The sequence below is a fragment of the Vulpes lagopus genome, chromosome 2 (assembly GCF_018345385.1).
Source record: "Vulpes lagopus strain Blue_001 chromosome 2, ASM1834538v1, whole genome shotgun sequence".
In the NCBI taxonomy this organism is placed as follows: Eukaryota; Metazoa; Chordata; class Mammalia; order Carnivora; family Canidae; genus Vulpes; species Vulpes lagopus.
Window position 1 is genome coordinate 70384400 of NC_054825.1, and position 22473 is coordinate 70406872.

The 22473-nt window shown below is 45.5% G+C and overlaps 1 protein-coding gene across 3 annotated transcripts in view; it reads right to left on the reverse strand.

Moving 5' to 3' along the window:
- The window catches only part of SORD (sorbitol dehydrogenase), a 34036-nt gene extending 13274 nt beyond the window's left edge, over positions 1–20762 (reverse strand). The window contains exons 1-5 of one of the 3 annotated variants that reach the window (XM_041741790.1): positions 20595–20742; positions 11655–11876; positions 6954–6987; positions 3850–4014; positions 233–392 (exon numbers count right to left, since the gene is read on the reverse strand). In XM_041741790.1, the coding sequence (XP_041597724.1) occupies positions 233–392; positions 3850–4000 (311 nt within the window). In that variant the 5' untranslated portion in view covers positions 4001–4014; positions 6954–6987; positions 11655–11876; positions 20595–20742. Of the gene's footprint in view, positions 1–232; positions 393–3849; positions 4015–6953; positions 6988–11654; positions 11877–15345; positions 15920–20594 lie in introns of those variants that run through there. The other 2 variants (XM_041741781.1, XM_041741798.1) reach the window with 2 other exon arrangements.
- Positions 20763–22473: the final 1711 nt, after the last annotated feature.

Here is a 22473-nt window from a genome sequence, read left to right on the forward strand (position 1 = left end):
GCAAGGGGAGCTTCAGCTCAAAGACTAAACCAAGGACTGTGAGTCAGTCTCAGCCCTAGGCCAGCTACCTTCTCTCAGTGCCACCAAGAAGGGTCCGTCGAGGGGATGCTTCATGTCCAGAATTACAAGCGGAGAAGAACAAAGAAATCACCACTGGAAACTAGAAGAAAGAACCCCAACCAAACGGAGGGGGAGAGGTCCCAGGTGGCCCAGCCAGGCCTCGGGCACTAACTTGTAGCAGAAGTCAGCGTTGTGCTTATAAAACTGGCAGAGGTTCCCATCATCAGGGGGTGTGGCACAGAAGAAGATAGATGGTGACAGATTGTACCGGCCAATCTTGCAGAATTCATCCATTTCTCGCAGAGCACCAGGCTCGATGGCAACACGATCCCCTGGAGAGGAAAACACGAGCAGGAACAGAGCTTCTGTGAAGGGGCAAATGCTCCTGGGCAGATGCCAGCAGAGGAATCTGGCCCAGTGAGCCACCCTCCTCCCTGGGATCCAGGGCACCCTAGACAAGCCCAACCCGTTAGAACTGCCACAGAAAACTGGAGATGCAGCACAGACTCACACTCTGGGAAGAAATGACCAGCATACTTCTCCACGGACTGGTTTGACCTACTCTTTTACCAACTCATTGAATGAGCCAACCCACCCCTCAGCTCCACAATCACTTCCCAACTTGGGAAACAGAGAACCAGCCCCATCTCTAAGGCAAGCTGGGGCTCATCTCACCCTGCTGTGTGGAGTATGCAGACTTTTTTTCCTTTACCTGCTTTGAAAATTCGGGGCAAGGCCTTTACAAACACAAGAGCCACAATTATGGCATGTCTTATGTTCAGTCTGGTTGTAGGTAGACAATAACTAGGAATTAATTGATTTCTGGGTTAGCAGACCTGCTCGGCCAAATAACCCACAGAGGTCTGAGACTCAGATGGAGTGGAGAATAACATTCAGGCTTGTGAAGGAGTGTACTACTCCTGTCTCACTGTGCCTGCTTGGAAACCCAGCCTCAGAATTGCTCTTCTATCTTTTCACTACGGAAATTTTCAAACATACATTAAAGTTGAAAGAATTATATAGTCAACACCCAGATATCCTCCATTTTGATTCTTCAATTAATATGTAACTAATTTGCTTCATCCCATAAGCACCCACCCATCCATCCCATCTATCCATTGACCTATCTTCTTTCCTGATGTATTTCCAAGTAGATTGTAGCCATTAGTATATTCCATGTATAAATACTTCAGCTTGCATATCATTAACTAGAGTTTGATACTTGTCTATGGTTCTTTTTTAAGGTAAAATTTAGGTGTTGGTCAAAAACACACACTCACATGGATCACTAGATGAATTCTGATAAATGCACTCACCTGTGTAATATAAACCCCTATCATGATACAGAACATAACCACTACCATGGAAATGTCCTTCCTCTGTGTCCTTTCCCAGTCAATCCTCACCCCCACCCCCAGAGGGGTGCATGAGTAGAGCTAGGGCCCTCCTTAACCTGATGTGTGTCATCCGTGGGAGATTTTCCCTTTACTAAACAGACATGTTATTTTTATGTCTTTTGTGTTAAAAGTACCTACAGAATAGTGCAGACTCCTAGTATGTAGTTAGTGCCTATTAAAAGTAGTGGTGGCAGTGATGGTAGTAGTAGTAATGTAAGTAGTACTATCCCTTTTTATTGTAGTTATTATTATAAGTATCTGAGCTGGTGTTATTGTACACGAAATTCAAACTATTAAGATAGATAGCCAGATTGTAGTAAGTCAGGAATTTTTCCATGCCTTAGATTTATTGATTGAGATTTATGTTAAGATTTTATAGACAAACATTAAGAACTACTTAGTGCTTTCCTTCTTTCTAGACTAGTCAATTAGACCTTTCAGTCCAAATCAGCATGTAAAACACCTCAATAAAAATTTTGTGTTCTAAAAGGAAAGGAAAAAAAAAAAAAAAAAGGATCCATGGAAATCCTTGCAACCACCAAAGTGTGTTACTCCACCTGTATGTGTCTCTTCCTCCCATCCTTCTCTACTTTCTCTCCAGCCCTTCCTCCAAATTATGTTCTACTGATGACAATGACTTCTTCAACCTGGCACTCACGATCCTTCACAATCAGGTAGAGTTTTGTATGCCTCAGTTTTATCTTCTAATGATTACATTATAATATAATAACTCACAGTTGTATGGTGCTTTTTAATGAGCAACTTTATACAGATTATGCATTTTTAACATCATTGCTAACTCCCCAACACAGAACTTTTACCCTGAACAGCACAGAATTATTAGCATCCCAGATATGTTACACTTGCCTCTGTAAATTTATTGCTCTGTTCCTCTTAACTATAATATTCACTTTTGACCTCTTCATTAACTCCAATACAAAACTGTTCTTGGGTCTCCAGCTGCTGGATAGCCCAGTGATTTTGAGCATTTGCTTTAGAGTCAGAAAGACCAAGGCCAGCACCTTAGCTTGAGACTCACTGGTATTTGACCCTGGACAATCACCAGGTTTCACTTTCTTCATTTGTTAAGGAAGAAAATAATGCCTACCTCAGAGTTGTTTCAACAATGAAATACATAATTATACATGTAAGTATTTAACATGGAGACCAACAAATAGTAAATCAATGAATATTAGCTGCTTTCTTCTTCCTATAATTATTAGTTAAATGTCCAGCCCAAAGACCTATCTCCTCCATGAACCTTCTTTAAAAAACCTTTGTCCACAACAAATTCCCTTTTTTTGAATTGTTAAAGCCTATTCTTTTTCATACCTGATAACACACTATGGTCTTATTCTCTAATTACTGGTATTTATGTATGTCCTGATGTCTGGTCTCCCCAACCTAGATCAAAGTATCCGGGGATTATATCTTCTCAATTTTCCGTATCCCTCAAAGCACCTGGCACAAGGTTAGACCCATTGTAGATGCTGACTAAACGCTTATTATAACTTAAAGAACCTCATTCTGTTGTGATTAATATTTAGAGATCTCATCCCACAGGTAAGAACCAATCAGTGGCTATTGGAAACTATGAATCTTACACTTTGAGGTAACTGCACAGAATCTCAGGGGCTTCCTCAACTTCCAGTCTTGATGAATGGAGGGCCCAACAACATTCCTAAATGAAACACAAGACCAGCTTCTTCAGGGCTGGACAGTTCCTCTCCATGTAGCTGTGCTCAGAGAACATTATAACTAACACAAAATGACATCTGCCAACCTCCTCCAAATAATCTGATGTCATCTCCAGGCTGTACAGTGGTCTCGTCCACAAAGGAAGGATAAGATCAATAGCTGGCTGTGTCACACAGCTTGTATTTAATTCAGTGTTTTGGGGAACATCACAGGCTGCCTCAGCTGAGAATTCCTCCCTCCAAGAGAATGAAGTAAGCAAATCTAGAAAAATACTGGTGGTTTTCCAGTCATCCAATAAGATCAAAGACTGTATCAAAAACCCTGGTTCTCAGCATGTGAAAGCAGTTTGTGGTTCCTATGCCTGGAACATTTTCCCTACCCTTTGCTTGGCTTATTCCTTAGCTGCAAGCTAAGGGTGTTGGCTGAGGAGGAGTAGACAGGAATCTGTTTAGAACACACTGATCATGCCACTATTCTTTTCTGTTGTCCTCAATACAATTGTAAGTAAGTCACTGTATGTGTGTCCCAGACCTGTCTTCCTCTGTGTAAGGTACAATTCATTTGTGTAGAAACTGAGACTGTCTTGTTCACTGTCTTAACCCCCAGGGTTTTAGAGGGCCTGGCCCCAAGAAAGTACACACAGAAATTCATTTGAGTTGAGGAATAAATAAATCAGTTGAAAGGTTTTGCTGACCTGATTTTAGGTGTTTTACCAGTGATCCCACTTTTACGACTGTTCCTGAAGCTTCATGCCCCAGCACCATTGGCTTTTTCACAATAAAATCCCCAATTCGACCATGCTGCCAGTAGTGGACATCTGAGCCACAGATTCCGACGGAATGCATCTTCAGCAGTACTTCTGATAAGAGGAAGGAGAAAACAAGTGAGGGAAAGAATGACTCCTCTACAGTCGGAGGCACCACCATGTTTTCCCACTGGATAGGAAGTGGGCTTGGTTTCAAAGGCCGGGTACAGTATTTAGACCACAGAGGAAAATAAGCTAAACAGTAATACCAATTAAGGCTTGTAAGCCAAGAAAGCTTCCATAGAGCAAAATAATTGCACTTGAGGATTAATTTTGTGTCAACTCAGCTAAGTTATGGTGCTCAGTTGTTTAATCAAACAGTAGTTGTTGGGGCACCTGGATGGCTCTGTCAGTTAAGCGTTTGCCTTCAGCTCAGGTCACAATCTTGGGGTCCTGGGATCAAGCCCCATATCAGGTTCCCTGCTCAGGGGGAGTCTGCTTCTCTTCTCTTTCTCCCTCTGCCCCTCCCACTCCCCGTGTTCTCTCTTAAATAAAGTAACTAAAATATCTTAAAAACAAACAAAACTCCCAAAACAGTAGTTGTTGCTGTGAGGTTTTTTTAGATGCAATTAACATATAAATCAGTAAACCCCGAATAAAGCAGATTATTCTGCCTAATGTAGGTGGGCCCCATCCAATCAGTTGAAGGCCCTAGGAGAAAAAGACTGAGGTTTTCTGAAGAAGGAATTCTCTAAGACTGAAGCATCAACTTTTACCTGAACTTCCAGCCTGCAGGTGAGTTCTACAAATTTCAGATTTGTCAGTCCTCACAATCACAGGAGCCAATTCCTTAAAATAAATTTCCCTCAGCCTTCTCTATATAGACATGTATAATAAAACTATGTATAAATAAATATATATAATAAATCTCTTTATTTATCTCTTTCTTGGTTCCATTTCTCTGGAAAAGTCTAATATACTGCATCAACAAGATATTTAAGATATCTTAAATATAGATAGGAAAAAAATGTATCAACCATGTAAGGGAAAAACTGTTTTCTAGGAGATAACTGTTTCCACACAATCTGCTATGCCTGATTCTTATCTATCATGAGAGAAAGGCTGCAAAATCTAGGCTTGGCAACACTTTGTCAGCTATCTGACTGCATTCTTCATGTCTGTTTTGTTTAAAAGTGCAGCTTTCATTTAAACCATCCAAAGATTTCAACTGGTATTTCCCCTTCACAGGTTTGAATAAGTGAGATTTTGTTGGTATTGTTGTTGTCAGTTTTCCAAGTTAAAGATAATGATGCTACTGAGCCCCTGTGCTAAAGTAAGTGCTAAAGGATTACTGGTCTAGGCTGACTAAGGTGACCATGGTGCAAATCTCTCCCTGAGAAAAAGCGCTACCTTAGAAAGACAAAGAGACCTAAAGCTCTGCCGTGTATTCAGGTGTCTTACACCCTGCCCTCACCACAAATCACCTACCAATCCACCAGGTGTGGTTCTGTAGAACCTTCTCTGTCCTTGGCCTTGGTGACAAAGTAGGAAATGGCAGGGTGAAGACTGATCAAAAGTAGAGAAGATTATAGGAGTTTCCTCTCTTAAAGTTACCAATTTGTAATAAGAGATTAAATTTGACTTGCTAGAAGGCTAGCTGAATTTACCATCGTTTCCCCTTCCAACCCAAGGGCAGCAAGAGACAAGAAAGTAAGAACAGAACGCTGCATCAGAGAGAGAAACAGTACCAGGGTGCTTTGAGTCCAAGAGAGCTCTTGTTTGGTTACTTCTAGAATCAATACCAACTTTTCAGGACACAGTGAGGGGCCTCTTTCACTTCTCTGAACATGTTATCTTGGTGAAAACCCTTAAGCCCTAAATATGCATTACATGCTAAATTCTGATAGAAACAGCTATTGTCTGTGTTCTTATCACTATAAACTAATAACTCAACTGACCTTTGAGTAGCAAAGCTCTGGAGGCTTCAGGGAAGCTGTCTTCAATCTGATGTTCACACAGAAGCTACAGTTCTGGGGTAAGGTAGGAAAACACATCCCCAACTCACCAAGGGCAGAAAGGAGGCCTGAGTGGCTGCATATGAGATGAGTTATCTATAGACACTCTTCTTGCTCTCAGCCTCACTGCAGATTATGAAGTGGAACACTCCAGGGATGGGAGGTACTGGAAAATTTTCAGTAGGCATCTGCCTTAGCCAGCAGGCGGCATGACTTTCCCAGGTACAGACACCACCCCAGGAAATGTGCTTGTCAGCTGGGTCTTACAGGCTCGCCCAGTGAGAAGCCAAAGGACTAGAACAAAGGTGACAGGAACGTTCACCCACTGTCTGTGCCTGGTTGATTAGGGCCATGGGGCAGCGATCCACGAGGCCCCTCCCATTCCCACTGAACAGAAGGTCCTAGTCTCCCTATGGTGATGTCCTCTTCTTTAATAAAGAGATTAAGTTCTGTAGACTCACTCATTTTCAAAGCTTGGGCTAGGGTTAGGACAGGCTTTGGCCACCCGAATAGCACCTTATAGTACACAGAGTAACCTAACTCTAGGTTAGGTCAAATGAGGAACAACTCTATTTCTTATCCAGAAAGACATTTTATGTCAAAAACTCTGGGACAGGGACGCCTGGGTGGCTCAGTAGTTGACTGTCTGCCTTTGGCTCAGGTCATGATTCTGGGGTCCTGGGATCAAGTCCCAGGCTCCCTTCAGGGAGTCTGCTTCTCCCTCTGCCTCTCTCTGTGGGTCTCTCATGAATAAATAAATAAAGGCTTTAAAAAGAAAGACTCTGGAACAAGTCAGCAGTCTGATATGGTAACTCTTCTGATTCTATCACTATTTATTTCATGTAGCAGTCAAGTTGAATCTATCCAGTCATGCCATGGGTAAGAGACTGGGTTGACAGCCCAACAAAAAAGATAGTTTTTAATTGGAGGCAAAGTAATAAAACAGGAGGAAAAGAGGGTAAGCAAGCAATGCACAGGTGTCTTCAGGATAAGTAATAAGAAACAATAAAATGTAAGTTGAGCATCCCAAGGACCTACCATTTGGGCCTGGTTCTGGGATAGGATAGTTCTCCTAAAGGAAATAAAATAGAAAAGCCAGTTAGCATGCATAATGACTTTCTCTTATGAACATTTTCAATTTGCTTAGTCAACACGGACTCTCATTCAAGTATTTCTTCTTAGAATTAACACAGGGTCAGACCATATTGCAGCTGAGTGGATGCCTGAGGGGCCACACTAAATCATGCTGCCCCTAATTCCTTTTTTTTTTTTTTTTTTGGTATATATTTTATTGGAGTTCGATATGCCAACATATAGCATAACACCCAGTGTTCATCCTGTCAAGTGCCCCCTCAGTGCCCGTCACCCAGTCACCCCAACCCCAGCCCTGCCCCTAATTCCTGACTTCACCATCTCCCACCCACTGGTGCAATTTGCCCTGGACTGATAAAGTGCACTAAATGCTCCCCTAGGCAGAAAGGGATGTTTGGTCGGCCTTCCATATCAGATCCTTCCCTCCTCAAAAAACACATTCTTAAGATACAGATTTGTTTGGTCTGGGAAGCTCTTACAGGGTGAAGGGTGAAGGTATCTGGTAGTTGCATGTGAAGGCTTTGACCTCTAGACAGGTTGGAGAAAGTGTATGCAGTTGCTCTCTCCTTTACATCAGCACATGGACCAGTGCTTGGTCCCCTCTTCTGAAACCTCCCATGTGGAGTTTTAGAGGCCCTTTGGGAACACATAGGATCTGCATTTTGGCCACTCTCCAGGTTCAAAAAGCAATCTGAGCTATTCTGGCATTCACAGCTATTATTATCATTAACCAACTTTTCTTCCCATTACCAACAAGCTAGGACATTCATGGTGACAAGAAGGAAGGATGATGAGTGGCCAAATTCAAGGGTTCATTTCATGAAATCTTTGAAGGCAGCCAAAAGAGGAAGGAATGTGAAATGTTCACTGTACCAACTATGTGCCAGACAATGTTCTGGCTTTACACACATCATGGCACATGGCCCATGGTTTGCAGATGAGAAACCCGAAGCTGGGAAATTAAATAACTTGGTCAAAGTCTTACCACCAGAGTGGATGAACCAGTACTAAACCTGATTCCCCAGCCTGTCTCACTGCGTCCCACTACACCTCAAGGGTGGAATATGCCCTTTCTCCTTTCAGGGTGATGCAAGGAGTAGTCAGAAAGGTGGAGAGAAGGTTTTGGCACTGCCCAAAGCTGGTCCCCTTCAGAAAGCCTTCCCCAGATGCTTGCTTTCTTTTTTTTCTTTTCTCTTTTTTTTTTTTTAATTTAAATTCAATTTGCCAACATATTTAGTATAGCACCCATTGCTCATCCCATCAAGTGTCCTTCTTAGTGCCTGTCACCCAGTTACCTCATCTCCCCACCTACCTCCCCTTCTGTAACCCTTTGTTTCCCAGAGTTAGGAGTCTCTTATGGTTTGTCTCCCTCTCTAATTTTTCCCACTCAGTTCCCCTCCTTGTAATCCCTTTCACTATTTCTTATATTCCATGTATGAGTGAAACCATATGATCGTCCTTCTCCAATGGACTTATTTCACTCTGCATAATACTCTCCAGTTCCATCCACATAGAAGCCCAGATGCTTTCATAGGTTAGCAATGAATGACCCCTGGGCTATTTTGCTAACAAAATAACCCTGATGCCGGGATCCCTGGGTGGCGCAGTGGTTTGGTGCCTGCCTTTGGCCCAGGGCGCGATCCTGGAGAACCAGGATCGAATCCCACGTCAGGCTCCCGGTGCATGGAGCCTGCTTCTCCCTCTGCCTGTGTCTCTGCCTCTCTCTCTCTCTGTGACTATCATAAATAAAGAAAAATTAAAAAAAAAATTAAAAAAAAAAAATAACCCTGATGCCAAAGACAATGCCTTCGATCTCTCCAGTCACCAGGCACAGTGCACTGCCTCAAACATGGAGGAGCATGTACTTGTTACCTAACCACTCTCCATAATAGACAGCGAAGGAAGGTTTGCAGTTCTCACTCATCTCAGATTACCAGCCTTTCTGTTCAAGTAGCTTGAAGAGAATCAATGCTAATGCTGATTAGCTAACACTAACTTCCTCCTACCAGGTCCTGTGCTAAATGCTGTACACGCATCACCTTGGATCATCCTCACAACAACCCTACATAATACCTTCTCTTATGATCCCATTTTCCATAAGGTGAAACTGGAGAACAGGGAGATTTAGTGATCTGCCCATGGTAGTACTAAGGTAAAACTGGTAGAGCTATATATATCCAAAGCAGCCTGATGTGGGGAAAAGGTGCTCAGTTAGTTTTTCAGCTCTTAATAATTTAAACTGGCTACATGTGAAAGGAAGAAAGGAAAGAAGGGGGTGGGGGTGGGAGGAGGGAATCCATCTAAAAATGAGCAACTCCTGATAGCCAAGTATCACCAAAACCTCCCCAGTAAAGCTACCAGTAGGCAACTTCTCAAGCAGCAAGAGGTAATTTATTCTTCATTATCCCTGCCTCCAACCAGGTCAGCCCTGAATACCCCGTTTAGGGGCAGAGAGGGGTAAGAATCAAGCTCAAAGCAACAGCTGGGCACACCAAGGAGGGCCTGAGTCACTGGAGAGGACTACAGTAAAGATTTGCTGGAGGTGAGAGCCAACCAGCTTTGGTCCTGCCACCCCGAAAAGCTGCAGTCACCTTTCTAGACACTAGAGGGTGCTGTGTGGACAGCCTGGTTTTCCCTTTGGAGCAGGTGGCACATTTAGAACTTCAATACCTTTTCCTCTCCGTTCTCTTTCTTGCTTACTCTAACCACCCTGACAACTCAGCTTGGCTCCTGACTCCCCTCTCTGCAGAAGACATGCCGCAGAAGCAGAAGACCGTGTTAGGATGAGCCCTTAAGTCTACAAATGTTATCCTAAGCATGGCTGTGGAGCTCTTATTTTAAAAGGTTATCCCAGCACAGTTACTAAAAAAACCTTGCTTTCATTTGTGATTCCTCCAAATGACGTTAGCCCAAATCCTCTGTTTCCTTAATCTCCTTTTCTGTCTCAGATTTCGGTGACGATATTCTTTCATCCATCCTACTTCTCATCTATCAGTTTCTTAGCTCCTCCGAGATCCCCAGCTTTCATTTTTATCCCCACTGCCCTTTCATCTCCTAAGTTTTGTTATCAGGCATCCTCAAGGTTTCCTGAACAGGACTTCTTATCTCTGTGAGTGACAGTAACAAAGGGATAAAGGAGAGTGGAGTTAACTGTTCTTTTCTGTAGTTATGTCACTTTTCCAGCATTTTTCATTTCAAGTCAGAAATACGTCACATACATATCCTCCCTTCTATCCCTTCCAACTCCCCCTCCTCCCCCCAAAAATCAGGGAAATACTTCAGGTAAAACTCTGTGGGGGCATGGAATCATTCCTGGTGCCTCTTGCATCCTAAATATTATCTTGTATTTCCTAAATATATTTTGTCAAATCAGCCTAAATGTTTGTTTCCTAAGTACATCCTCCTGTCCGCCCCCCCCCCCCTTCTTCTATGGCCACCTGTGCAGCAATGGCCTCAACATGAGGAGAAATCAAGGGAAAATGCCTTTACCCTCCTACAGATGACCCAAGGGGAGCAGGGGTGAAGAACTCAGTTTGCAACTGCCTGTGTGCAAACCCAGGCTCCCCTCCACCCATTGCAAGACCTGGGGGGGAGGGGCGGGGGGGTAGTTACATAAGCTCCTTGCTCCTTCAATTGCCTCCTCTGTATAATGAGGATAACCATAAGATACAGTGCCCAACTCATAGTAAATAACTGAGCTCTTATTACAAAAGAAATCGAAGCAAAGTTCTATTTCTTATCATTAACTCACAGTGTGGTAGAACCTGCTCTGGACAGCCTTGTCCTTCTTTTGAAAAAGGTATTTTTTATTTTTTAAAGATTTTGTTTATTCATGAGAGACACAGAGAGGCAGAGACACAACACAGGCAGAGGGAGAATCAGGCTCTGTGCAGGGAGCCCGATGTGGGACTTGATCCCAGGATTCCAGAATCACGCCCTGAGCTGAAGGCAGATGCTCAACCACTAAGCCATGCAAGTGCCTCCTGAAAAGGGTACTTTTAAAAATTGTTTTTGGACAAGTTATTTCCCTTGTTGTCATATCAATATTAAGAAAACTGGCCTGCTCCTTACAAGGCTGGGATTTGGGAGAAAGGGAAATGGGATTTTGCCGTTTTAAGCCCAACTCTACTGGTTGTGGGCAAGTGTGTAAAGCCAAGCTTCATGCCTTAGAGTGAGGGTTTTGGGAGCAGCCTTACCCCAGGTCCCCCAAGCCCACCACGGCCTACTCCCCCATCAGGCCTCCTGATGACAGCTGGCTGCCCTCTATATGTAAGAACAGAGCAAGAGACCTTATTTTGCTTTCCTTCCTCAGTTTTCCTCCTCCCTGGAGCATGTTTCAAACAAGCGAGGAAAATCCAAAGGTTTCCTGATGGGCCATTTTGTCAAAAAAGGCTCTGTTGTAGCTGCATTAGCCCTGGCCAAGTTGGGGTCAAAGTAGAAGGGTCAAATACTCCCTCCAAAGCCCACTGAACTGCTCTCCAGCCTGAGCTCTCAGGGTTCCAACCCCCCACCTTCTGCTAACAGTCTTTCTAAAACACAAATCCATTTCCAGCGCCCCATGGCCCTGTAAAGTCCTAACCCCTCCATGGTGCAGCCAGTGCTCTCTGCAAGCCTCCAGCAACTCCTAGCACACCGCTGCTCACTCACCTCCCGGGGACCACTTCCCCAGGGGCTGATCCTTCTTCAGGAGGTGGGAAGTGAAGGGGAGGAGATGGGGTGGGGGGGTGACTTGCTAATTCTCCTGGGAACTCAGGGAAATATAGGTTTGGATGTGTTGGAATTGCAGTGTCTGGGGACATCCAGGTGGGGCTGTCCCACAGGTGGCTGTACTCCTGGGACTGGCACTCAGCATAGGTCAGGGATAGAGGCCTGTGAACAAGTGAGAAACAAGCACACAGTGAATCAATCACCTCCTCTAAAAAGCTTTCCTTGTCCTCACAGGACTGGGAAGGTGGCCAATCCTCTCCATTGAGCCTCCCCAGCTTGTAGAGCTGGATCCATACAGGATGGTTAAAGGACTATTTAATTCTCAACTGGGATAAATCAGTACATTTTTTTTTATTTTTTTAAAAGATTTTATTTATTTATTCATGACAGACACAGAGAGAGAGGCAGAGACACAGGCAGAGGGAGAAGCAGGCTCCATGCAGGGAGCCCGACGTGGGACTTGATCCAGGGTCTCCAAGATCACACCCTGGGCCAAAGGCAGCGCTAAACCACTGGGCCACTGGGGCTGCCCAATCAGTAAATTTTTAAAAAATTAATTTCCTAATTAAAAATGTACAAATAAAACTATATAATTATACCTATCAGATGGTCTTTAAGGAAAAATATGAAGTCTCTCAGCTTTGCTCGATGCACTAGTGTGTTACTAACATTGGTTAAATGCTGTGTTCAGGTCTAGTAAGTGAAACATTTACATTTTAAAAAATGATTTAGCTAAACATCACTTCATAAAATCTGGACCTATTCCTTCCTCATTGTAAATCTGATTTTGAGAAAACTGCCAGCTTTAACAGCCACACCAGAAGACTTATCAAGTGGATGTCATTATGGTAGGAGAGTACATATTTCTCCTCTTCCTTAATTTCTGTCATGCAATTTTAAAAGAGAAATTTCGGGGCACCTGGGTGGCACAGTCAGTTAAGCGTCTGCCTTCAGCTCAGGTCACGATCCCAGAGTCCTGGTCCTGCGATGGAACCTCATGGGGCCCCCTGCTCAGTGGGGAGTCTGCTTCTAACTCTCCACCCTGCTCCAGCTGTCTCTCAAATAAATAAGTAAAATCTTTAAAATAAATACATAAATAAAAGAGCAATTTCCCCCATACTCTTAGTTATTCCCTTCAGAATAGGGGTATTTCACTACATTTCTTAGTAGTACTAGGACTTATTACATAAAACGTTAAGATCCTATTTGTGGCATTGTTAACTGTTCCTGCTTTTAGTGGAAAAAATTAAGCTTTGTGGCTCTAGGCCTCCTGCAGACAAAGGCACTGTCCTTGCGTAGCAGTTGGCAGAAATAACTGGATTTGATTTCCTGTTGTTCATCTGGTTCGGGTCTTGTTTTATTACTGAAATATAATTAAGATAAAGGAAGAGGTATTTCTTTGAGCTATTTGCTACTACCTGATTTTCTCTTTTTCAGAAGGAGCTTTATATTGTATTGTCAGTGTCTCTGACTGATAAATCTAGTTCAGGTGTTAAAGGGTTAAGTAGCCTGCACTTCTTCATTCTGGTGTAATCTCTGCGTTTAATCCAGCTGCTACTTAAAACCTATCAGGGCCCTTTAATTTGGTGGTAGAGATGCAGCTAGCTGGGTCTAGCAGCTATGGCAAAAGTAACCTGGGAAAGAGACTTGATGCTCAGGACCACTTGAGTTGCCAGTGTTGATGCCTCCTCATTAAATAATCCCCTCATCCTTACCCCAAAATCTTAACAGTAAAGTACATATGCAAGGAGGGGATATCTTTAATGTGTTACATTACACAGAACTATTTTACTTTAAAAACTATTAAAGATTCAAAGCAATTTTTTTGACCTAGGGTATAACACGTCTCCTCAAAGGGCAAAAACTCAAGAAATATCTTCGTGGGGCCTGATTAATGTTTAAGCTTGATGCTGACACATTTTCTCTGCTCTTTAAAATTTAACATCAACTCATCATCCCTTTTTTTTTTTTTTTTAAGATTTATTTATTCATGAGAGGCACAGACTGAGAGAGAGAGGCAGAGACAAAGGCAGAGGGAGTAGCAGGCTCCTCACAGGGAGCCTGATGTGGGATTTGATCCTCCATCCTGGGATCAGGACCTGAGCCAAACAAAGGCAGGCCCCCAACCACTGCGCCACCCAGGAGTCCCATCAACCCATCATTCTAAAATGCCTATTTTCCCTTTAACTTGGTCTTTCCTTAGGGGGAGCAGAATTTGCCATCCCCAAATATATCTCTTTGGCAAAAGAATTATTTTAGGCAGATCATTTTTAACAAACAGCAGATTTAGGAAAAGCTCTGAAAACTGAGAACTTACTTTATGAAAGAGATATTTACATTTACAAGGAAAATCTTTTGTAAGGGTGTCTCCCTCTCCCTATCAGGAAAAAAGAGATTGATCCAATATCTCTTACCAGGAGAGAAGGCACAGATTTAAATTTGAGCAACAACCTTTTATTTTCTGTGCTTTTCCCGAAAACCTCCCTAACTGGCTTCCCCCATTCCAAGATCTTTTGTTTTTAGGTGGAAATGGAATTTAAGGTGGTAGCTTTGGCCATCTCATGAAATTACTGTTTTTTCTTTTTTAAAGATTTTATTTATTTATTCATGAGAGACACAGACAGAGAGGCAGAGACACAGGCAGAAGGAGAAGCAGGCTCCATGCAGGAAGCCTGATGCAGGACTCCATCCCAGGACCTTGGGATCATAACCTGATCCAAAGGCAGCCACTCAAACCACTGAGCCACCCCAGTGCCCTGAAATTACTATTTTCATCATTACCTCCCATATATACAGGAGGTACACATTATTAAACTTGTATACTCTTGTTAATCTGCTTATTACAAGGGATCTCAGCCAAGAACCTAGAAGCACAGGGAGAAAATTATTTTTCCTCCCCTACATCATAAAACAAAAATCTGACTATATCCCATCTGGAACCCAGTGGTCCGCCTCCGGGAAGTGGGGGCTGGGTTGCTCCTTTCTTCTCCCTGGCCACATGCTGGTGCCTGAAATCTGGCAGAGCTTGCAGGAGTACTGGCAGATGAAATGCACTCAATGTGGTCGATGGACTACTACTGATGTATGATGCAATATGTACAGAAAAAAACAGATTAGGAGCATTTAGCAATATCTAAAGCATGTTGACATTGCTGCAACACCAAAACGCAGCAACACAAACATACCGGCTTGTGGTTGAAAATAAATAAAATTGCCATTTGTTTCACCCAGCATAGTGTGTGAAGCACTAATTAAAGGACATGGCACATGCCCAAATTTGGTAGGCACTCACCACATTAATTCTCTTTGTTCCCCCCTACCTTTCAAGTGAAACCTAGAGCAAAAAAAACAAAAACAAACAAACAAACAAAAAAAAAACACCAACACAAAGTCTCCCCTCAGCCCTCCTCTGCCAAGCAGCTTCTGTGCAGAAAAACTCATTTGACTTTTATATCCCAACTTCATGAACTCAACAGAGAATTCATTTCCCAATCAAAAGGAACTTCTGGATTTCTCAAGACTGAACTAAGAGGCACAAAGTAATTAAACTGGCAAATACAGATAAATACAAGATTATTGCCCAGGCCTACATTTATTATAATTTGGTTATGAATTGTCCACAGAGGGGTACCTGGGTGGTTCAGTTGGTTAAGCATCTGACTCCGTATTTCGGCTCAAGTTGTGATCTCAGGGTCATGGTGATGAGGGAGCAGAAGCTGAGGACAAAGCACAAGGTGACACCCCATAACCTACCCCCCCCCTCCTGTGACATTCCTCCAGGAAACTTACAACTATCTTAATGTTATTTTTTTCAACTATCTTAATGTTAATGCTTTGCTGGGGTGTGTGTGTGGGAGGGAACAACCTTGGCTTAACAATAACAAGGCCTCCTCTACCCAGAAAGTCTTCTTTAGCAATATCAAAGTCCTTCTGGACACCTCCCTTTTTCCTTACCCCTAACTCTCAAGCATATATAATCAGCCATTCCTCAGTGCAGCAGCTCTTTCTGCCCACAGGTCCTGTCTCATGCTTTAATAAGATCACCCTTTTTACACCAAAGATGTCTGAGAATTCTTTCTTGGCCATGGGCTCCCAACCTCACCTAAATTCCAAAACTACATCAGTAAGGATCAAGCCCTGTATAGAGCTACATGCTCAGGGGATAGTCTGCTTCTCTCTCTCTCTGCCCCTCACCCTGCTCAAGTGTGTGCTTTCTCTCCAATAAATAAATTTTTTAAAGATTGCCCACATAACACACACACACAAAAATGCCCATGTATTTGAAGGTCTTGATTTTTCTCTTTTTATGCTAAGATTTTTTTATTACTATTTTTAAGGTCTTTTTAAGTAATCTATACACCCAATGGGGGGCTTTTAACTCAGGGTCCCAAGATCATGAGTCCTGTCTTCTTCCCAATGAGCCAGCCAGCCAGGCACCCCTAAACTGAGATGGTGTAAATGTCTGATTCTCCATAGGCCCTAGCCTTAGCACATGTCATGAGCTGTGCTAGGCCTGTTACAGGCACCATCCCATTGTAAGGGCCAAGGGCAGTCTGCCCTGATTATTTTAATCCGAAGGCAATCAAGGTCCTGCGGATTCAGGAGACACTTTTACCCCTCCCTTAACAACAAAGAATAATGGAAATTAGAGGGGCTTGACCACAGATAAATTTTATCTGAGTAATCTAGTTATTCGTCAGGGCAAACATTTGTTTACCAAATATACCAAATATTTACTCTTTGATCTTCCTGTGAATTGCATTCATTCCCTTTGAAGTCCCAACCCCCAGCCCTTTTCTCCTCAATTCAGAATCCCATATATACCTCATTTTGCCGTCTTTGGCCATTTCCATGTATTTGTGGATTCTTTGTACATATTACCTATTAAATTTGATTTTCTCCTGCTAATCTGTCTCATGTCAATTTGATTCTTGGTCCAGTTAGAACCTTTGACAGGACATGAAATTCTTGTTCCTTGATACCATCTAGTCTTCACACAACCCAGAGGTGAGAATTACTGTCATCCCCATCACACAGATGGGAAATTGAAGCAGAAAATAATCCGGCGACTCACAAAACTATAAACAGCAGAGCTGGCACTAAACTGCACTCTGGGCCTCAACCTGGCTCGTGACTTTATTACTGTTTCCATTTAAAGAGAACTTCAGCCAGCTGCACTTTGAGCTGACACTTTTTGCTGACAAGCAGTTTGCCTCTTTACGCATCAGTTTGGCTGCCTTGCCCCTTGCTCCTTTCCCTATTTAAAATAGGGAGGGAAAAGTAAAAGCTCTGTTTCCCCCCTCAAATTTTTGTTTTCCTCATTATAAAAAATAAACCACCAGTCAGTGTGTCTCTGTGCGTTTGTGTGTGCACACACATACTCTCTCTGATTTATCACTCAACTTAGAAATGCCCAGAGTGAAGACACCATGCAGACCTGAATCCCCAGGCCAGGGAGCACTGGAGCTGCCAGGGCTCTTCCCTTGCTGTGGCGAGGAGATCACTAGCTACATAGTAGGCAAGGAATTTAATTTTTCCTTCCCTGCAGCCCCAGCAATCAAGGAAGAAGAGGGAATCCTGCCTTCTCCGTAAGGCAGAAAGAAGCGAGGTCTTAAGTTTCCTTCCTTGGCAGGTGGAAGATGCCAGGAGTTTGAAGAGGTTCAGGTCAAATTTCTGCCACAAACCACTGCCATGGATGCTGGCTGGTCCCTGGGCTTACCTGAAGTGGGATAGCAGCACTAGAAAGGGTTGAACCCTTGGCTTCCTGCTTCAGAACCCTTCCAAATCCTGCTTCAGATTTTAGAAATGGGCCTTTCACCAGATAACTCCCTTCCCATGAGTTCCTGAGGCACAACCATTTCTATCAGTGGATCCTGACCCTGGTTGGCCAAAATGGCCACAGCCGGCTATCTATGTCCAGGAAATCTTGAGTTTCATTCTGGTTCTCCCACAGAAAGGAGAACTGGTGTTCCTTTGGAAAGCTTTTTGGGTTGCTTCCAGGTTCCCTAGTAGTACCACCCACCCCCAATCCCAAACCACTTACCTATTTGCCTTACAGAAGGGGTGGAAGGACAGAGATACTCTATGGAAATCAGGGGGCTCTCTGTCGAGGTGCTGAGGGTCCTTCTCTGTAGGGAGTGGTGAGGGGCCAGGAGGGTCTGTGCTGAGGTTATCTCTGAGGCAGCCTAGTCATCCCTGGTCACTCTTCTGACAGCTTTCTGCCCCTTCCCCTGAGTGCGGGGCTCTCTCCAAGGTAATGTCCTCCACTTGCTGCCTTCTCAGTCTACACGTCCCACTCAGCCTAGGCAGGCTTATCCTTCTACAAATTCCCACTACGGTGAAACTTTGGGAAGGACAATACTTTGTTGAGCAGGACAGTGCTGTAAACCTAATGAAGTCTGCCCCTCAGCTGTTGTGACAACCCGTGCCCCCTTACACATTCCCAAATGCCTCATGGGGTGGGAGTGCAAAACTGCTCAGTAAAGAAGCAGATGACTCCTGAATTTACAGCTCCAGTTGCTATATCCCAGATCCTTAGAACCAAGATAATTTCTCAAAGACACCTCGATGTCGTGTTCCAGAGACATCTTAAACTCAGACTTGATCTCATCATTTTAATCTATTCTCTTCTGTCTAGTAAATGATCCCATCACCTCTTACTCTCAAACAGACCTGAGGCCCTCATGAATCCATCCTGAATCCTTTCAGTGTACCAATGCTACAACCACAGGCAACATTCTCTAGCCCATCATATTTTCTAGAGCCTTTAGGATACACCCACCCCAATTCCTCCCTAATTCAGAGAGCAAAGCTGATAAAATTCTATGGCAAAGCAATAAAATCAATCTTTAAAAAAATTTTTTTTTTCATAAAATCAATTTTAAGGTGAGCTTCCCACTCCCTCCAATCTTCAAGGCTTTGCTCTATAGAGAGCTGTGATAAAAATAGAGGTCACCTGGAAGAGCAGTAGGAGAGCATGAGTTTAGGAGTTAAGGCAAAGCAGATCCTGGGGTTGCAATTCTAGTCCTGCTACTTATTAGATCCATGACTGAAAGCAGGCCCTCTGCAACAGAAGCAGATCCTATCCACTTCCCCAGCCTCACCAAACTCCACACTATTTTCAGGGCCAGTAAACAGGACCCGTAATCTTGTACTTCATATATCTTTGCACTTGTTCTTACATTTGCCTGAATGACTCCTACTTATCCTTCAAGAACCAGGTCAAGGAGCATTCACCTCCTCTAGGCCTCCTTCCTAGGTCAAGCACACACCCCCTCCCCCCCCAGGTCTTTACTCAGTGCAGCATCCAAAACCCTCACACTGTCTGATTGTTAACTTTATCTTGTCTGTCTCCCTAGAGCAGCTTGAGGGTAGGGGCTGCATCTTCCTCTTCTCTTCTGGGACCCCAGCCCTCCACCCAGTGCTTGGCATATGGCAGTCACCCTCTCATCTAATAAATGTGGAATGAAGGATGGAGTTGGAGGTCACTCTGTAAGCTGCGTAGAGCTGTATTACTTTGCCTTCCTTACAATACCATCTGGTGTTGGAAGTAATAAGCACCAGCAGCATCACTTTAATTTGGGACCTTGGGTGAGGCTCCACAGAGTGGAGAGAGCACTAGAATGGGAGCCTGAACCCAAGTTCTCTGGGCTCTGTTAACTAAACAAGCCTGTCACCCTGGGGATGGCACTTTCTTAACTAAGGAAATGGGAGAGTTGGCTCAGGGAAGGAGCTCATGGTCAGGGATCCACAAACCTCTAGGGAGTTGATGGAGGTACTTAAAGGAACTCCACAAAAATCTCTGAAATTGCTGCCAAACTCCATCTATCTGCATTCTGTGGGGAGAGAGACCCTAGATTCTCATATAATCAAGAATCGCTAATCTGGATAATCTGCTATCTAGATCTAGATAACTAGGATAATCTCTCCTATCTAGATCTTCCTGTATCTTCTCTTTGAGGAGGAAGGAGGTGCCAGGGAGCAGTTGAGATGGCTGGCACCCACCCCACACACCCACTGCTATCCCAGGCCCATCTGAGATGGACTTTGTCAAGGGACCCCTGACACCACCACAGGGCTGACCCTGTAGCTCCCTGACTTTGGCCACCTAAGCCAGAGAGCAGACATAAAGGCATGGTGCCAAAGAGACATACACAAAATGTTCTTGAAGATAACAGGAGCCGGATCAAAGATGGCGGGGAAAATGAACTAAGCGTGGACTAAGGGTGGTAAGGAGAAAAGAAGCTTTGGAGATATGGACACTATCCAGATCCAGAAGTCTGGCACAGGCGCAGGAACACCAGGGGTCCTGGAGACAGAGGCCTGTGCTGGAAGTTCAAGAGGCAGGCACTAGCATTTGCTGAGCAGCCAGTAAGTCCTGGGTACTCTTGCGATCACAATAATCCTGCAAAGGAGGTTTTGCCAGGCCAAGGCAAGACCGATTAAATATGAGTTCCACAGCTTTTAAATGTCCCTCTGGCCCTCCTGTCTGCCTTGCACTGTCTTCCCAGAGTTCAGGGCATGTTCTACATCAGGTAGCCTCCTGGTATCTCTTTGAAAAGCGCAACGAAAGAGGCTAGACTACGAATCTGCAGCTGGCAAAGCAGGGAGCAGGCTTCGATCAGTTTGCAACCCTCCTGGCCTCTGGCCACGTGCCGGCCACGGGGCTGGATTCCAGGAGGCGCAGGCAAGAACCTTCCTCTTAGCGCTTTACAACCAGCAGCCCCCTCCCCCGCCACGGTACCAGCTCAGATCTGGGCGGCCAGGACCCGGGGGTGCAGGGCCCGTCGCCAGCTGGAGCCGGCAGGGCCGCGGCCGAGCTCCCTCCGAGGCCAGCGGGGCAGGGTCGGGCCAGGCTTCCCTTTCCCCCTCCCGTTTTACCAGGCGCAGGTCTCCGGGTCCGTGCACCACCAGAGTGAGGTTCTCGGCCTTGGCCGCCGCCATGTCGTGCTCTCCCTCCTGGGTCGAGGCTGCAGTCCGCGGGACGTGCGGTGGCTCGAGTGACAGCCCCGCGAGGGTACAGGGTTAGAGCTGGGAGGCCCCGGGTCGGCCGGGGGCGGGGCCTCCGCGTCCTGACGACCGGGGCGGGGCTAGCGGGGGGGCGGGGCCTCCCTGCGGCGCCCGGGCGTTAGCCCGAGAGGGTGCTGGTGGGGGCTGGGAGGGGGTGGGGAGGAGGCTGGGAGGTGAGGGGGGGCGCTGGGGAGGGGGCTGGGAGGTGGGAAGGAGGCTGGGAGGGGGCTGCAGAGGAGGCTGGGAGGGGAGGGGGGCGCTGGGGAGGGGGCTGGGAGGGGGCTGGGAGGTGAGGGGGGGCGCTGGGGAGGGGGCTGGGAGGGGGTGGGGAGGGGGCTGGGAGGTGAGGGGGGCGCTGGGGAGGGGGCTGGGAGGGGGTGGGGAGGGGGCTGGGAGGGGAGGGGGGGCGCTGGGGAGGGGGCTGGGAGGTGGGAAGGAGGCTGGGAGGGGGCTGCGGAGGGGGCTGGGAGGGGAGGGGGGGCGCTGGGGAGGGGGCTGGGAGGTGGGAAGGAGGCTGGGAGGGGAGGGCGGCGCTGGGGAGGGGGCTGGGAGGTGGGAAGGAGGCTGGGAGGGGGCTGCAGAGGGGGCTGGGAGGGGAGGGCGGCGCTGGGGAGGGGGCTGCAGAGGGGAGGAGGGGGGCGGGGCTGGGAAGGGGCGAAGCCAGGCTGCTTTTTTGCAGCCTGCTGGTTTTGCCTCAAATCCAAGGGATCGTTGCTGCAATCCGAGTAGCCTGCAGAGGCAACAGCCACCAGACCGATGTGCTCCGACTTCAGCTGCGGAAGAGGTTCCGCAATGTGGAGCAGAGTCTCAGGACCGGCACTGAGATTCTGATAGGGTAAGCCTAGGTCTCACCCAGACGTGAGGCCTCAGGGTCTGTATTTGCATTACCATTGAAATGCTGAGGTTCCATCCCAGTCGGGCAAGATCTACACTTGGAGGAACAGGCTCTACACTGATGCAACCTCCATGTTGTCCCAGTGTCCCCAGCATCCAGCAAAGCATCTGGTACAAGTAGGAGTGAATGAATGAATTGGTGTGCCACCCCACGGGTGGGCTTGGTGCATCAGGCTATGAAATGGAATCTGCAAACCCTTTTTCCCTTAACTGGCTCTCCTTGAATAGAAGCAGGATTTCTGCCTACATTCTTCCTTCAAGCCTCTCTTTCCTCAGAAACAGTGACATTTTACTCCAAGGGCAGAGCTGCCCTCAGAACTGGCCTAACTCCATAAAGTCCCTTCTCTTCTTTGAGAACAATGCTCTGGATTTCATTCCCTACAGCTCTCCCCAATCCCAGACTTTCTGCTGGATTGTTTTATCTTCTCCAGGAGGCTCTCCCCAGTGCCCAGCCCTCAAAGATATCTCTCTTTGCTGCTCAGTGCGTGCCACACAAATGGATCACAGCCTGTACTTTCACCTATAATCATCCCTTCCCCAGATGCTCAGGAAGGCTATTGAGGGCAAGGCCTCATTTTTTTTCTTCTTTTTTTAATCTACTAAATGTCTTTTCTTTTTACTTTTAATTTTTAAACAGCTTTATCAAAGTATAATTGACATACAGTAAACAGCCAATATTTAAAGTACACACTATAATTTTTAAAAGATTTTATTCATTTATTTGGCAGAGAATAAGAGTACACAAGCAGCAGGCAGAGGGAGAGGGAGAAGCAGACTCTGCTGAGCAGGGAGCCCAACGTGGGGGGCTTGATCCCAGGACCCTGGGATCATGACCTAAGCCAAAGGCAGATGCTTG